At 43.3% G+C, this 18,614-nt stretch overlaps 1 protein-coding gene across 1 annotated transcript in view; it reads right to left on the bottom strand.

The window, feature by feature from the left end:
- SLC17A7 (solute carrier family 17 member 7) overlaps positions 1 to 18,408 on the bottom strand; it is a 58,300-nt gene extending 39,892 nt beyond the window's left edge. The window contains exon 1 of the mRNA XM_020792899.3: positions 17,428 to 18,408. Within this exon, the coding sequence (XP_020648558.3) occupies positions 17,428 to 17,489 (62 nt within the window). The 5' untranslated portion in view covers positions 17,490 to 18,408. The remainder of the gene's footprint in view (positions 1 to 17,427) is intronic.
- Between the last annotated feature and the right edge of the window lie 206 nt (positions 18,409 to 18,614).

Here is an 18,614-nt window from a genome sequence, read left to right as displayed (position 1 = left end):
AGATCCTGAAGCTGAAGCTCCAATACTTTGGCCATCTCAGGAGAAGAGAAGACTCCCTGGAAGAGACCCTGATGTTGGGAAAGTGTGAAGGCAAGAGGAGAAGGGGACGACAGAGGACGAGATGGTTGGACAGTGTCATTGAAGTGACCAAAATTAATTTGACCCAACTCTGGGAGGCAGTGGGAGACAGGAGGGCCTGGCGTGCTCCGGTCCATGGGGTCACGAAGAGTCAGTCGGACATGACTTAACAACTAAAGAACAACAACAATGCACTTCATGTAGGGCTACCCTTGAAGATGATACATATGCTGCAGTAAGTGTAATATGCAGCAGTTACACACCTAGAACAGCTTTCAGAGCCCACCTAGAACAGCTTTTCATACACTGGTATGGAAAGAACTGCATTGGCTGCCAATATGCTTCTAATTTGAGTTCAAGGTGGAGGTGATAACCTATAAAACCCTAAATGGCTTGGCAGCAGGATACTTGAGGGAACAGTTCTCCCTATAGATACCTGCCAAATCATTAAGTATTGCTGGAGAATGATCCACTATTCAGAGATACAGAGGAGGTTTTTGTTTGTTTGTTTGTTTTGCTGTAGCACCACATTTGTGGAAAGTTCCCCTTTAGAATCTCAATGGCTACCAACACTAACCTCATTTTGGAAACAGGTTGAAACACAGATTGAGGGTCTTGGCTTTAATCCATTGTGGACACTTTACTGTTGTTGGTTTTAATGTGGTATGTGATTTTTAACTGTTTTCAAATATTGAATTGCTTTGTATAGTTTTTACTCACTGTACTCTGCCCTGAGATATAGGGATGGAGGGTGGAATATAAATGTCAACAACAACAACAACAACAACAACAATAATGATACAAATAATAATACAAAAAATAATAATAATACAAATAATACTAATACTAATACTAATACTAATACTAATACTAATACTAACACTAACAACAACAACAACAACAACAACAACAACAACAATAATAATAATAATAATAATGCAATTAAGCCATTAAGATGTGCACAGAAACTCAAGGGTTTCTCTGTCAGATTGGCCAAGATATGACAGGAAAATGTAGCAAGAATGAACAGCCAGGTCCTGCCAAAAGTCTTTCCAAGCTGGCCATCTACAAGTTTAGACAAGAGTTAGACGCAGCGGACTTTCAGTGCTCTGGCGGAACACCTCTCTATTAGGTTAGACTTGCCCGGCAGAAGCTGGGCTGCTGTGCTAGAAAAGCCCACCATTATTTCAACAGCTCATCTCCAAGTTAATTGCAACTAGCTTAGATCAGCTTGGCACATGGCCAGCCCCCCTCGTGTCACTTAAGAGGGAACCTAACAAACAGTAAGAGACAAATGAAGCCATCGGATTGACTGTTAGCCATCCACAGATGGCAATATGGCATGTTAATGGTTTTGCTTCTCTCCCCCCCCCCTTTCTTTCTTGAAATGGTGTCTTTAGGAATGTGGCCTGCTAATATTAAAATGCCCTCACTGGTTTTATTGGCTTGACTCTCAGGTTGAATGAAATGGGTTGGGAGAGATATAAGGACCTTAAATGGGGCACAGGAAAGAAATCACTCACACCACACATGCTTATAACAGACAGTGAAATAATCAGGATAGACTCCAGCAGGGTACAGCTAATAAATGCTGAGGCCATGGAGAGACAATAGTTTACAGATCAGTTATGGGAGTCAGGCCTGGCCCCAATAATTTCTCTGTCTGAGGCAAAAACATGTTCCTCCCAGTTTCATGTACAATAAAATAAACTTGTAGTTGAATTTTATTATAATACCATTATCAGGATGGTGTTCTCTACAGCAGTTAAGGCTGCTAGCTGGTTTTAGGCATGAAGGATGGCACACACAGCTCAGGAGGAGGAACTAAGCTTGCTGCCCTTCAGCTTCTGTTATCTGAGGCAAGTCCCACATGCTACCTGAAGACAGAGGTAGCCCTAATGGTATTGCTTCCTCCTTCTGATGGCACTGGCCTGCTCCATCAAAGCCTTACAACTAAGGCTGAGACTATACTGGCTATACTGTGATATGACTCGCAATCTGTATTATGGCTAAATTTGCGGTCAGTAATCACACAGGTGCCTGTGGACTGATTTGCGTGTTCAGTGTTCACACATGATGTGATGTGATTTGTATTTCAGTCCACAGCCCCCCCCCCCTTTCTCACCTTCCTTCCTTCCTTCCTCTGGTCCGACCTCTGCCGATCCTTTTATGGTTCACCGTCAAGCCACTTGGCTTTGAAAGGGTTATAAAGTGTTCCGGAAAAGGTGGCAGCTTTTCAAAGTTCATTATAAGCTGTACAGAAATACCACATACCACCAAAACATCTTTTATTTCAACTGGTTGGTTTCTGTTTTGTTCATAATTATATATTTTTTTCTCATCCAGAGGTGATCCAGCACTAAACTAGTATATCACTTCTAGTGATAAGATGAGCTAGCACTAATCTCATATATGTAAGAATTTATTTTAAAAAATGGAGGATCATCGGGGGGAGAGGAAAGAATGTGTGTGTCTGTGTGTGTGTGTGTGTGTGTGTGTGTGTGTGTGTCTCCAGTCTTGAACATCATGCCCCAACTGCCTACATCACTGAAACACCACACACAGACACGCACCCCATCTTTACAAGAACAAATCAACTGATCACATGGGGGAAATTCTGTTCAAAGCAAAGTGAAAAGCGTGCTGCTTGCTTATACCACTCTGATGGCAGAAAGTGAGGAGGAATTAAAGAACCTCTTAAGGAGGGTGAAAGAGCAGAGTGCAAGAAATGATCTGAAGCTCAACATCAAAAAAAAACGAAGATCATGGCCACTGGTCCCATCACCTCCTGGCAAACAGAAGGGGAAGATATGGAGACAGTGACAGATTTTACTTTCTTGGGCTCCATGATCACTGCAGATGGTGACAGAAGCCACGAAATTAAAAGACGCCTACTTCTTGGGAGGAAAGTGATGACAAACCTCTACAGCATCTTAAAAAGCAGAGACATCACCTTTCCGACAAAGGTCCGCATAGTCAAAGCTATGGTTTTTCCAGTAGCAATGCATGGAAGTGAGAGCTGGACCATAAAGAAGGCTGACCACCAAAGAATTGATGCTTTTAAATTGTGGTGCTGGAGGAGGCTCTTGAGAGTCCCCTGGACTGCAAAGAGAACAAACCTATCCATTTTGAAGGAAATCAACCCTGAATGCTCACTGGAAATACAGATCCTGAAGCTGAGGCTCCAAGACTTTGGCCATCTGATGAGAAGAGAAGACTCCCTGGAAAAGACCCTGATGCTGGGAAAGTGTGAAGGGAGAGGAGAAGGGGATGACAGAGGATGAGATGGATGGACAGTGTCATTGATGTGACCAACATGAATTTGACCCAACTCTGGGAGGCAGTGGAAGATAGGAGGGCCTGGCGTGCTCTGGTCCATGGGGTCACGAAGAGTCGGACATGATTTAACGACTAAACAACAACAAACAGAGATGTGAAGAAGTTTTCCTGCTGTTGAGATTCTAGTTGGGACTAGCCACCTCAGCACAGTAAAAGCCAAACTATAAATTATAGATAACCCATAATTAGCGCTGAAATGATGTCAGATTTATGAGAGGCTGATTCTGTATCTAGAAACAGTGTACCCTTAAGAGGAAAAAACAGTCTGTTCTAATGCAAGGTTGTTTCATACTGTTATGTAGCAAATTAGTTTGCTCCTTTTTTGTAATAGGTCAGTTGGAAGGTAGTACAGCTAACGATTTTTGTTACCTGGAGGGATAATATTCTGGAGCAAGGAGTTTTGCCTTAAAGTGTGGCCTGACCCTGAGTAATTAAATTTGCATACAAAGCCCTTGTAAACATCTCCAAGGCCCATCATAAAACAAAATGATCTGACTTGCAGGTGTCAAAAGCTTCTAGTGTGACGATCATAGATCTTTCAATGCATGAGGAATTCTCTCTTCCAATAGTGGTTATCTGTAAAGTGTAGTTCAGCCTTGAAACAGCACCTTGAGAATTCACCCAGCAGTAGTTTTTAGGGATTATGCTTTTCCAAATGTGCACAAAATGCAATTTATATAAACCCCCCGCTTTGCACAAAACTAGTATTATTTCTCTTTGTGAAGATAAGTGCGCGTGTGGATGCGCACAGAGAGAGGGGGAGAGTGCAAGCACGACAGCTCATGCTGATGACACACAAAGAGACAAACCGATCATCCTTCTACTTGCAGCTCAACGGTATCACTTTTAATGGTTCAACCAGGAGGCCTTGTGTGATTGCAAAGTCTGGTATTGTGCAACTGGTAGAAATGGGCATTAAAAACAAACCAGCACACACATAAACTCTTGAAAATGGATAAGTTGTCCCTGAGACCCCCATCTGAGGATGGGGGGGGGGGTGTCTCAGAGTAGCTTGGCTTGGGGAGACGGGTTTTTTTTCATGGTTTCTCATTTACTCTGAAAGGACAAATCAGGCCAGGATTTACATCCCTATCCATATGTGTGATTAAATACATATTTAATCCCAATTGCTGCATTCATCATGTTTATAAACCATCAGCAAGAGGTAGAAATCCAGTGCAACAACTGATTTTGAAGTGGGATCCAATTTCTGCAAAATTGTTTCTTCTCTGCTGCTCAAAGAGTGCCTGTAGGACTCTTCCTTAGAAGAGCTGCATAATGGTATAGGGGTAAAAATGGCTACATTATATGGGTGTCCTATGTGGTGTCGTGGAGAGACCAATGCCCAAGGACTTAGGAGACCTGGGTTCGATACCCCAGCTGCCATAGAAACTCACTGGAGGTGCGGGACTGATAAAACTGCTCCGTAAATACCTCACTTACCTTGAAAGCCCTATTAGGGTTGCTCTAAGTCAGTTCTGAACAACAATAGGCAACTGTACATGTATATCAAAATCGTAGAATTCTAGAATAACTGAGTTAGAAGGGGCCTATAAATTCATTGAATCCAACTTCCGGTTCAGTGGAGAAAATAATAGAGGCATTTAGGATTCTGAAGGGAGGAACCGGTCCCCCTCTTCCCTGCCTTCTTCCTCATGGATATTTATGATACTGCAACTTTACCTAAAACAGGTGCAGGGAAACTTTCGCCCTCCAGATATTTTAGAGGCTTTTCCCCAAGCCCCAGTCAGCATAGCCAGTGGTCAGGGATTATGGGGAATGTAGTCTAAAAACTAAATTTGGAAAGGTTACTTTCTGACTAAAACTAATACTCTCAGATATCTTTAATTCATTGCTATGTCCTCTTTTCTTTAAGGCTGCTTAATTGCTATATTATGTCTAGCTGTCTAAATAGCTCAGTGGCTCAGAGAGGCGCCAAAAGGTGGGAGTTCAATTCTTCCCTCATGCCTCCTGTGAACAGAGCCAGCCTGTGTAGCCTTGGGCAAGCTGCACAGTCTCAGGATGTCCACAGAAGAAGGGAATGGTAAACCACTTTTGAGTATTCTCTACCTGGAAAAATCCTGAAAAAGGGACACTATAAGTCAGAATTGACTTGACGACAGAATATTATTAGTAATTATCATTTCTCACTATAATTATATTATGTCTGACCTGCCCAGCTTTGTTGTTTCTAGTCATAACCTTGCTTATTTTCATAAGTCAAATCAGTTAAAAGCAAGTATTTACTTGATTTCAATAGTTTTACGGTTGGATTGGTTTACATGATTTTATGTGGGTTTTTTTGGATGAATGTGGTTTTCATCTGTTTTTATCCTTTAAAGACATTTCTAATAAAGCCCTGAGTTTTATTCCTGAGGGGAGGGGAGGGGAGGGGAGGGGAGGGGAGGGAAGGAAGGAAGGAAGGAAGGAAGGAAGGAAGGAAGGAAGGAAGGAAGGAAGGAAGGAAGGAAGGAAGGAAGGAAGGAAGGAAGGAAGGAAGGAAGGAAGGAAGGAAGGAAGGAAGGAAGGAAGGAAGGAAGGAAGGAAGGAAGGAAGGAGTTCAATCAAGGAATCTGTCACTTTGTTACAGCCCAGCCTAGCAACTGTCTCTTTCCAGAGCTTTAAAAAATCCCTTTTCTGGACTATATTTCCCAAAAGAGTGCATAGATTATGACTATGGGAATGCTGGAAATTATAGTCCAAAAACATTATTCTCTCCCCCCGTTCCCCAAGCTCTGCTTCTCCCTTTTCCCTTTGACAAATAACCAAGGAGCACAGAATAGATGAATCCAGATTGTGTGCAGAAAAACATATTTCGTACCACTGCCAAGATATCTCACATTTCATGCCAAGAAAAATCTGGACTATACAAGCTGTTAAAAGTTAAGCGAATTCAGCAAAGGGGCATAATGTGTTCTGTTTCTGCAGATCATGATAAGCCCCGGTCGGAAAGGTTGTGGTGCAACAACTTTGTTATAACTAAGCAAGCCAGGCCTGGTCAATATAAGATATGACCAGGAACACCCATATATTTATTTATTTATTGAATTTATATCCCACCCATCTAGTAAATAGACTACTCTACAGTACACCAACTGCTAAACACCATCATGACAATTCTGTATTTATTTATTTATATTTATTTATTCCATTTATACCCTGCCTATCTGGTCATTGCGACCACTCTAGGCGGCTGTAGCTACTAACAGTAGGTTTAATTGGCCAGTGCAGTAGTTTGCCGGGCTGGGTGAGTGTAGATTCAAGACAGGACAGAGATCTGCTGGCTATTGTACTTCTGTAGGAGAAGGAAGTCCATCAGCTGTAACCTAAAATGTTGCAACTCCGTCTTCTACACAATGATCAAAGGGGCAGGAGAGCCCTGCCTTGTCTTCCACCCACTCACCCTGATGTCTCCACAGAAGTAAGTCTCGCACATTTGGTCCTTACTCTCAAATACTGTATAGGCTTCCTTAAATCATTTGGACTACAGCTCCCATCTGCCTGAGCAAACGGGGGGGGGGGAACATTGCCCTTGTAAGCATATTTAAGATTGCACCCAACCCGGTTGGATATGGGGAAGGTTTCTCATTCCATCCTAAAGCAAGAAATTGTGTTCTTTTTCATATGCTCTTCTTCTCTAATAGACAGTCATCCTCCTTGGAATGCCCTGGTAGCAAGAGCTACTGTTTTCAATCCATCTAGTGAAGATGTACATTGTATGGGACTAGATTTCCAGGAAGGGCTGTTGCCTTCCCACAGGCTAAATTTCTCGTCGATAAGAACAGTGGTTCTTAACCTTTTTGAAAGAAACGCCCCCTTGAGCCATTGAGGAAGTTATCATCAACCCCCTCCCCGCGGTGATGATATCTTATTTATTTATTTATTTATTTATTTATTTATTTATTTATTTATTTATTTATTTATTTATTTATTTATTTATTACACTTAAATCCAATGACCCCTGAAAACAAAATTAAATTCCAAGAAAATGAAATGCCCCCCAAAAAGTAACATTTAATGATTTAGTTGCAAGTGAATTTTAAGACGCAAAAAGAAATATAAAAAGGGCATAAAAACAAATGCAGGAACTAAAAATTTCAAGACAAAAAGTCTGAAACTAAATTAAAATTGGAGGAAAATATATATATTCATGCACACTGTAAAAAGGCTGCAGCCATCTTCACAGGTTTGGCTTGCTCCAGCGCCCCCCTACCGCCCCCCTTCTGCTCCAGTGCCCCCACGCCGCCCCATTTCGTTCTACCGCCCCCCTGAAAAATGAAATCGCGCCCTGGGGGGCATTATCGCCCACGTTAAGAACCACTAGATAAGAACTTGATAGGATGAGTTTCCACACATTCCCTCCATTCCTGTCTCCACAATTTTTTTAAAAAAATCTAGGTTTTTGTCTCCAGGTGAAGCTGAACTTCTACTTGCTGTACACACAATCTGTCGGTCTCTCTCTCTGTCTCTCTCTCTCTCTCTCTCTCTCACTCTCTCTCTCTCTCTCTCTCTCTCTCTCTCTCTCTCTCTCTCTCACACACACACACACACACACACACACACACACACACACACACTCTTTGCCTCACACAGACACACACACATCCAGAGACAGTCTCATTATATAAGGGTTAGGATATTGGGGGCGGGCAAGCCAAACAACATCTATGAAAAGATTTTATGCCGGATGCTAGGCAGAGGATTAGCTCTGGGGCCAGCTGTCTTATTCTCAGCAACTGCGCACAAAATGTTATAAATGCCGGCCGGCAAGAGATGGAGAGAGAGAGAGAGATGGCAGATCCTAGTTACTGACAGATGAGGATATACAGTATATTCAAACCTTTTGTTACACCTACTATAGATGCTGAAACACACATTTGCTTGATGGTGGGAGATGGACTACTTTGAAGCACTGCTTAATCATAATTGAATTGTGGGTTGAATGAGTGGAGAGCAAGAAAGGAAAGCAATATGAATGGACAGATGAATCAATGGGTGGATGGACAATTGCAGAATTCTATCTCCTTACAAAACTACATTTCCCAGAGTTCCTTGTGGTCAGGTAATGAATGCTAGATGTAAAAGAGTTGTGGGAAGTCTTCCAGCATGGATGCAAGACATATTGCTGGCTGAGATAGGTCAAAACAGAGTCTAGGGAATTCAGCAGAGATGGACAAAGATCCTTTTCTGAATTACAAATCCCAGAATCTGACAGCCAGCCTGTTGGCTAGGGAATTGGGGAACTTGAGTTCAAAAAGGCAACTTTTCTTATTCCTGTTTCAGGACACAGGTTAAGGAACTGTCCTTGCTGATCCCCAGGATCTTCCACCCAAAGAAGCAGCTTCACTTTGCCTAATGGTAGGACTGGCCCTGTTGTGTTTCGAACAGAACTGGGAAAGATGATAACCAGTGGCAACTGAGTTGGGTGAAAAGGTTTGGGGAAAAGGGCTAGTCTGCAGCCGAGCATGCATTCTGTCTTGGTTGAAAGGCATATGGAGTAACATGGATACCAGTGAATGGGAAAGGGAGTGAGTCAATGGGTATTGGGACTGATACAAACAAACAAACAAAAAGCCCCAAAACTTTCGTGCAAATACAGAGAAAGTTAGTCAGACATCTAAGTGCTCTTGAAATCAGTGACAGGATCAGATTTTGATTTCACAACCTGCTTCCTTGGTTGCCATTAAACCATAGTTTAGTGTGTCAGATGTCACAGGAAACTGCAATGTCACAAATTCCAGTGTTGGTCCTAAAGCTGGCTACACTAAGGAAGGGGCAGGAAAGGAGCATAATGATACACAATTCATTCCTAGCCCAGTAAACCCTATTTGTCTTTGCATCAAAACCAGTACATCTGATGTGGCCCAATGCATTATTGGTTGATTGATCGATTACATTTGTCTCCCACTTTTACTCCATAAGCTCAAGGCAGCAGGTATGGCTGTCTTCCTTCTCAATTTATCCTCAACAAAACCCTGTGAGGTAGGTCAGGCCAGAGATGAACATGTTACATTCTGGATATGCCTCCCACAATTCCTCAGCTAACACAGCCCAAAAAATATCACCTTGAACTCTGGATCAAAGCAAGGGAGATTGACTAGTTCAAGGCCATCCAATGAGTTTCATGACTCAGCAACGAGGGCAGAGCACCTTCAGGGTTAGGCTGGTAGTGAATAACATGTTAAAATAGTTGCACAGTGTTTTCCATTGATGTGAATGTGAATTGCATTTGAACTGAAGATGAATTGAATCCAGTTCTCTCTTGCCTGCCTTCAGTCAGGTTTTCAAATGCTGCAGTTGAGTGAGACTGTCTAGGGACATCCATTTTACATGCAAGATTTATTTTGCTGCCTTGTTAGCTTTGGTTAATAGTCCCCTCGGTCAGGACATGGCTGGCACAGGATGACAGTATACAGACATGTTGTTTAGGTAATTTTATACTCATAACTTAATGCTCTTGCACAGCTTACCATTTTTAGACAGGAATGTATAGTATTCAAATACGAAAAGATAAAACAGGCACCCTCTGCTGCATTTTGGGACCCTGCCTGTTCATTTGGCTATGAAGAACCTGGAGCTTCTGCCCCAAAGTCCTTCTTTGACCGTACCCTTGCTGGGTCACACAGCTAAAGATCCATCTCTCAAACCCAGCAGATTCCAAATGTTTCAGAAGCACCCCTCTCCTTGGGATCTGAGAAGCTCTCGTGCCTCCTTTCCTCTCCTTGGCCATCATCCCAACCACTTTTTAACAAAAATTAAATAGAGTGCAAAACATTGATTTAAAAGTAAAAAATAAAATAAAATTCAGTAAAAATTATTTTAAAAATTAAATATAAGCCCAAATAGGGTTTTAAAAGAAATTCTAGCAACAATGTCTAACAGAGAAATTGGTTTAAGCTGTTAAATATCATAGAATCATAGAATAACGGAGTTGGAAGGGGCCTATAAAGCCATCAAATCCAACCCCATGCTCATTGCAGGAATCCAAAACAAACTACTGTATATCTGACAGATAATAATAATTATTTGCCATCAAGTCAATTCTGAGTTAGAGCAACCCTTTCCAGGGTTTTCCAGGTAGACAATACTCAGAAGTGATTTACCGTTCCCTTTTTCTGAGGGCATCCTAGGACTGTGCAGGTTACCCAAGGTGACACAAGGAGGCACAGTGGGGAATCGAACTCCCAGCTTCTAGCTCTGTAGGCAGATACCTACATCACTGACATATCCAGCCAGTCACAAATTAAATCACTTACAACTGATTTAATATTAATCCCATCTTCTCTCAGAGAATTATGGGAACTGTAGTCTTGCGAAGAGCAGGGAACAGGGAATTTTTTAAAGTCAATTCCCAGCACCAGACAACAATTCCTAGAATACTTGTTGTGAGGAAGAACTCTGACAGCTCAGTTGGTATAAAACCACTGTCTACACTTGTCAATAAATGTCTGTAATAAATTACAATGGTGGCAGAAAGGAAACAGGTGTCATTTACTGCCAATAGGAGAAAACCGATCTGAATCATCTTCTCTCTCAAACAATTGCAACACCTCTCTGTTGACAGTCCTTTGGGACGGACCAGTTTCTTTATTGTTAGGAGTTGTTCTGTCCATGAAACATGGGTTGAGTCAGTTTGGTTCTTTTGTACCTGGTGTGCTCAACAGTAAAGTTGTGATCACTTAGGAGTATTTTTTTAAAAAATTCTAGTTATTTCATGGAAACAGAATAACTGAGTATGACGGGGCCTATAATGCCATCGAGTCCAAACCCCTGCTCAGTACAGGAATCCAAATCAAAGCAGATCTGACAGGATGGGAGGATGGAGAACAGATCCTGCCTCTTCTCTGTATGATTAGTTTTCAAATATTTGAAAAGTTCTATTATATCAGTCTTCTTTGCTAGAGGCTAAAACATGCCCAGTTCTTTCAATCTTTCCTCATAGGGCTTGGTTTTTCTAAATATTTCTGTTTTCCTGGCTTTTCCGTTTCTACAGATGCTTTAGGCAGCTTAAAAATTAATTTTTATTGTTACTACTTATTGACATCCCATAACATCCCACTTTTTCTCCAGTAAGATCAAGGCAGCACACATGAATGTTTGTTTGTTTGTTTGTTTGTTTGTTTGTTTATTTATTTATTTATTTATTTGATTTATACCCCGCATATCTGGGCTACCAGTCCACTCTAGGCGGCTGTTGTTGTACTCTATCTACACAACGGCCCTGTGAAGTTGGCCAGACTGAGTAATTGACTCACAGTCCCTCAGAGAGTTTTATGGTTTGATTAGAACCTAGATCCTGTAGTTTCCATTCAGACATTATCACCTCTTCTTCACACTGCAATTTACAACATTTTCCTTTTTCATTTCTCAAGAGTACAGTAAATTAAATCGCCATTGCTTCTTTGGAGTGGGGGATTAGAATCCATAGTACAATGAACAATGCAACACTAAAACAATGTGATGTCCGTCTTCTGACATTGAATGAGACCACACTTACGTAACGTTAAAAATAATCCTTAAAGTAATTTTAAAAGTTACATTTACCATGTGAAAAGTGTGAGCTTGTCCCTTGTTAAATAACAGTTATAATATAATCCGTTTATTTTCATTATTAGAAAAAGGAGCTAGTTACAAGTAACTCCATAGTTGTTGCAAATTACCTCAGGGCTCTGAAGGTAACCCAGGAGAGAGAAAGCATTTGGACCCAACAGACGCACCATTGTTCGTCAAAACTCTCAGCTTTCTTTTCTTTTTTCCCTTTCTTTTCTATCTCAGCTAGTCATGACTCGTTGTAACCACTGATTTCAATAGGTCTCCTCAAAGTACAACTATATCCAGATCTAGTTCATTGTGCTTTTATTTTTTCATTTCAAGCCAAATGGATGTGCTAACTACCTCGTGACTATGATGTGTGAAGACCACCAAAGGTAGGAGGGAAATCAGGTGCTCTTCCAGTTCACCAATTGAAAGGGTTGGAAATGTTGCTGGCTGGGAGACTCTGGAACCTGTAGCACCTAGAAGTCATGAATCCCAGCTCAGGCCAGCTGAGCACCTCTGATCAAGCCACTGGTGGCTGATGACTCCAGTTTCAGCAGTGATATGAATCTGCTCCAGGTTTTAGTCTTCACTTTAAAGACATTATCAGAGGTTCTGAGCCTATCCCCAAAATAGGTTCAACATCTTGTAGAGTGCAGACTAAAATCTGGATTGGAGTTATCGCACCACAGAAATTGGAGTCAACAATTGTGATTGGATCCAGTCAGTCTTCCCACCTCATGAATCAAACCCACTCAAATTAATCCAGTCAAAACATTAGACTAGCACAGCCTTCTCTTGAAAAACTTCCAGATATAAGATGCTGCGTCTTCCTACTCTAACCATCTTTTCCAGCATGTCACCTCTTTTGTGGTATGATTGTTCATCTGACCCCCATCATCCCTTTTACAAAGGTGTCCATTCCATGATAGCCTTCCAATATCCACTGCCCTCCAGAGATGGTGGTCTACAGCACTCATAATCCCCCAGGCAAGTGAAAGAAGAATGATCTATGGCTATGAACCCCATTGCAAAAATTCCAGAGTGGGAAGAAAGTGCAGCCGTGTTAATCTGTTGCAGCCAAAAGCAATAACCTTGTGCCACTCTGAAAGTCTAACAAAGATTAGCTGGCATAAGCTTTTATGGATTCCAGCCCACTTTAAAGTGCCATAAGAGTCTTTCATTAATTATATGGAGATACATGGATAGAAGGTAAGATGATCAACGGATGTACATTAGTTTCAGTTATGGAAGGCAGGAACAGTGACTTAGGTCTCTGGCTGCATAGCCAGAGGTTGGGAGTTTGATTCCCCACTGTGCTTCCTTAAAAGGTGCTGGACTCAGCAATCCATAGGGTCTCTTCCTGCTCTGCAGTTCGAAGGTTAATATTATCCCCATTCCAGTTATGGGGACATGAACAGAGATGGATCTTCTGCTCATGTCCTGCAATTGGCTTCCCGAAGGCATCTGGTTGGTCATTGCGGAAAGGGAATCCTTGGCCAGACAGGCCTTTGGTCTGACTCTGTTTCAGCCAGACTCTTTTAATGTTTTTATACCTTAACTGTGCACCAAACAAATTCACACAGATACTTGGGAATGAACCCTAAGAGAGCCGGGAAAACTTGTTACAACAAGGAAACAGTTGTCACGCTGGAAGACTCTTAAGATCTTGGCCAAAGTTAGGGCTGCCTCCTCATTTGCAGGAGACGGATATTTAAGAAAAGGGGGGGCATGAAGCCAGAACCCTCTGCCACTGCTGAACTGTCTCATGACAGCTAGTGTCAGCTGCTGTTCCTCCAACATGAACCTCCAACCCCACCCCCTCCAAGGGATCCTCTGTTATGACCCAATCTCCTTCTTTAAAAGCTTTCTGGAAGCAGACTGTCATGATCATCACCAACAGAAAGAGTCACTATTCTCCATCTCCCAAAAACTCTCCTTTGGGCAGCCTTTGAGTTGGACTTCAGGTAGATGAGAGATCAAGAGCAGTGTCCATGCTGTCTAAGGACTCCGAACTTGATTCTTAACCCCACTGAACCATGACACTGACTGGGCCAAGCCATTACCTCAGAAGCTGGCCTACCTCACAGGGTTGTTGTGCAGATGATTTGGGGGCAGGGAGGAATGCCATAAACATTGCTGTGAGCTCATTAAGGCAGGAGACACATGGAACAGATAAATGAAGGAACCAGTTCTGGAGACTCTGTGAAAGGAAGTGCTACACTGAACTCGGTGGTTTAGGTCTCTGGCTCTGGAGCCAGAGGTTGGGAGTTCGATTCCTCACTGGGCCTCCTTGACAGGGGCTGGACTTGATGATCCATGGAGTCCCTTCCAGCTCCGTAATTCTAAGATGATGATGATGACATCAGGAAGAAGTCTGGTTAGAACTGAGACTTTATCTTACCCATGTATTGTAAGCCATCCTTCCAAACTCATTGCTCTTGAAAGCCGACTGGCCGTTCTGTGTCTCTCCTTCCCTCTATATCTCCCAGTTCTCTAAGAGAAACTATGGCTCAACCCTATGCAGTCAGTTTCATCAAGGTGCCCTGAGCTGTGCATTTTAGCTTTGGTAGCAATAAGGGCCATCACAAGTATGTGCCAACTCACACTAGTACACATCCTGTGGTAACTCAGGTCTTTATCCTATGCACTCGCTTATGTACATTGCGTTTCACAGATCAGCCCGTAAAGGACTAGGTGTAAATGGATTCTCTGCAGGGATATATGTAGCATCTAAGATTTAAAAGCATCTGACAGAGGCAAATTAAATTCCACTGGAGGAAAAATAAGGTTCTGGAGCTTTAATATATTAGCACACAAAACAAGCATGCTTCCATATCTTTTGCACAATTATGTCAGCTGCCGCCAGTATGAGACATGCCCCAGTCTTTGAAAATTCTGCTTAGCTAGTTTCTAACATCCAAGATTTTCATTCTGTGTTTTTCAGGCCTACTTTTCTCAGCCATGAGGTCTAGAAACTTGGCCTCCATGTTTTGTTTTGTTTTAATGAAACATTTAAACAGTGCTGCATTCCGCATATAAGATGAGAATCTGCCCTTGCACAGGGCGAGCGTGCAATTCGCCGCATAGACATGGCTGCATATCTCCATTTCACTCAGCTGGGACCTCTCTAATCCTTAGACATCCTTAGAGACATGCCTTCTGTTTTCTGCAGGCGTCCATGTTGCTGGGGCGGAAAGTCTGTTTCTCCTATCTGTGCAGCTAGCCATCTCAGCCAAATACATAAAGAATAACAGAATATATATAAACCCATGTGGTTTAGAGAGAGAGAGAGAGAGAAAGTGGAGGGGGGAAGAGAAGAATGCGAGTGAGAGAAAGATGTCAGCAGAGCCACTTATAACTCTGGTGAATATTTTATGAAGTTCTTCCATGACGGTGCACATTTCAAACCGAAATAAATGCCAGTTATGTAAAGCAATTTTGCATGGCCACCAACCCCAACCCCATTTGGCAGGTGGGCTGTGATTTGGTTTCTAGTTTTATTTTTGCTTGCTTTGCTTGTTGTCTTTTGTTTTGCTTTTCGTTTTTCAGGACAGCCACCATCTTCTGTCTGCAGCAACCAGAGTCTTGTGTGACCTGCTGGACCCTTGGAGAGCCTAAATTTGACAAGGTTTGGGGTGTGGAAAAGTGGCAAGCCCCATCCAAAGGGGAGGGGAAGATGCACCAGGCTTTATTGTCCCCCACAAGTGCCGTGTCTTCCTTGCTTGGATCTTGTCCCCTTTGATTGTGCCTATGGAGCCTATATAGACCTAAGTGACTACCCTTTAGGGTTTTGTCACAGCACTAAGAATCTGGTCACCAAATCCTTCAATGTTCACAGGCCCCCCCACCTACTCTCCTTCCCACCTGCTCTATCTCCCACTCAGGGGCTTGGCAACCACTCTGAATCCTGCCCCTTGGCCTACAGGCTTAAAGAGATAATATGGGTTTGATATAATCGCCTGCATTGCTCTACCCACACCCACCCTGATCTCATTGGTTGGTCTTTCTTTCTTTCTTTCTTTCTTTCTTTCTTTCTTTCTTTCTTTCTTTCTTTCTTTCTTTCTTTCTTTCTTTCTTTCTTTCTCTTTAAAAAAAACCTCATTCAGGGATCTGACTTCCCAGGAACACTTTTATTTTTGCTGTGCTTGTGGAGGAAATTTAATCAAGGGAAAGAACATTTAGTATTCAGGCTAGCAAAACATTTAAGGGGAGTTTTTTGTGTGTGTGTGTGTGTGTGTGTGTGTGTGTGTGTGTGTGTTGTGGAGAGGAAAGATTACTGTCTGGGCAGAGGGGAGGATGAATGGATGAAGGTTAAAAATAGAAATATTCTCTCCTCTTGTTTTGATAGCATTCACCTCTCCACCCCCCATCCGCCTGCCACCCCACTGATTTCCTGATGACCTAACATGCAATGGGTGGTAGCTGCTGACAAGGTAAATCCAAAAGCATAGGGGTGGTAGGTTGTAGAATACATGGAATATATTAAATACAATTTGTAAAGATAATAGAGAATAAACAAAAATGTTCCCCACGTGTATCTCAAGCAAGCAAATGGAACATAGTGATACGAAAATACACTGAAGTCCAGGTTCGTGGCTAAGAAACTATTCGAAGAACAAGAGAGAGAGAGAGAGAGAGAGAGAGAGATAAAAATAAACTGGATGGAAGGCAGAGAGTAGACAGGACAGTCCTGAAGATGATAGGTACACAAAATAAGAAATAAGGAAAGTGTTTCTCATAATTTTGAATTGCATGGTGGAAAATTGTTTAAGATGTCTAAAAAAACTCAGACTGTGACCATGTGTACAGCCCTTGGCATCTGAGTGCACAAGTTTTTGGAGGGTGGGGGAAGTTATACAACATTTTTATCCTACGCTTCCTCCAGAGAGCTCAAGATAGTATAAGCATGATTTCCCCATCTTCTATTCAAACCCTACACAACAAACCTGTGAAGTAGGTTAAAGGGAGAGAGAGTGGCTGCATCTGATAAACCTTGTGGCTGCCTATGGGTTTTGAACTGATATTTCTCCCTGTTCTTAAGGCAACCCTTCAACCCTCGTTATCACACTATTTCTCATGGCTGCATGAACAAGACAATTAGCAGGCTATTTTGAGACCAGACACCTTAGGCTGAGGTGGTGATTTGGGAGCAGGCGCACAAATCTGAGTGAGTGAAGACGTGAAGGTACACTTCTGAGTGTGCTGCTGTGCGTGTGTCAGGTCACAGCAGCCAAACAAGGATATGTGCCCTTGTGTGTTTTACAGAGTGAGAACATAACTGTGTATGGAATTCACAGAATAGACAAACCACACACTAAAATATGGATACCAATCCATCTCAAGGAAATTTGACCTCCCATCTAGGGGCAATTCACATGGTGGCCCAAATGAAGCAGGGTCCCGAAGTCTTCCTGACCCATTAGCTTTTCACATACACGGAGGGGGGGGGGAGAGGAAGAGTCCAGTTCTTACCTGTTTAGTTGCCCCAGGGTCCTGGCAGTCAACTTCTTGAACTCCTCTTTTCGAAACTCCATGGCGCGCCTGGCTTCTTTTGCTCAAAGAAAGAAGAGGCAGGGTCCTCCTGGGCTATGTCCCAGGATCACCTTTAGAGATACAGAGAGGTGGGAAATTAAAGGCTCCGCCAGTACATCCCGAAGGCTGCTTTGGGCCACGACTGTGTAGGGAGGGAGGTGCTCTGATCACGGCTGCTGGAGCTGATAGATGGTACAATATTCCGCTGGTCGTCTGTTGCCTTCTTTCACCTTTCCTTTTCCTCTCTCCTTTTGTTTTTCCTTCTTTCCTTCCTTCCTTCCTTCCTCTCTCGCTTTCTTTTCTTTTCGTTTCTTTACTTTACTTTTTTTCTTTTCGTTTCGTTTCGTTTCCTTTCTTTTCCTCTTCTGCCCCCCCCCCTCCTGTTCCCTCCTCTCGCGGCTCAGCCACCAGATCCTCGCGGCGCCCACCAGATCCTTCAACTTGAGGAAGAAGCGCGTGAGGATCCAACCCTCACCGGCTCAGCTCGCCTGGCCCCGTTCCCGTTCCCACCAACACGAGCGGAAGCGTCATCGGGCCAGCTTTGCCGACATGCACTGATGCCCGTGCCCTGCGTGGGACGCTGCGGAGACATCCGAGCCTCTTTCTTCTCCCCCCCTCTCCCGCCCGCCGCCCTCCGGCCCACACACGCTTCTCCCTGTCCCACCCCTCTTCTCCGCAGACACCTGGCCACCAGGGGCTCCCTCGGACGCCGGGGTCCCAGGAAGAAGAAGAAGAGGATGAGGTGGTGGTGGTGAGGAAAGACGCGAGTTCCCTCCCGGGCCACGGGGGCGAACTTTCCGCGTCCCAAAGAGATGGGCGCCGCCGCGGGCTGGAATTCAGCACCACGGAGAGCGACACGGAGGGCGCGCCGCTGGCAGGCGCCCGGCGTGAGATTAAGGGGAAGCCACGTGTGTGAGAGCGCAGGAGGAGAGCAGTTGAGAGCCATCGAGCGAGCGATGTGCGTGTGGAGGTTAGAGGAGAGATTACAGAGGCGTGGGGGGTGGATGGGTGGATGGATGGATGGATAGATGGATGGATGGAGAAGGTAAAGAGTTGCCGGCATAGGTGCAATCCGAAGGCAAGCACGAGTAATAGCTTTCTTTAGACGCCTAAAAGTGTCACCCCTC

The sequence above is a fragment of the Pogona vitticeps genome, chromosome 6 (genome assembly GCF_051106095.1).
Source record: "Pogona vitticeps strain Pit_001003342236 chromosome 6, PviZW2.1, whole genome shotgun sequence".
Lineage (NCBI taxonomy): Eukaryota > Metazoa > Chordata > Lepidosauria > Squamata > Agamidae > Pogona > Pogona vitticeps.
The sequence above is the reverse complement of the archived record's forward strand: the minus strand, read 5'-3'. Positions and strand labels throughout refer to the sequence as shown.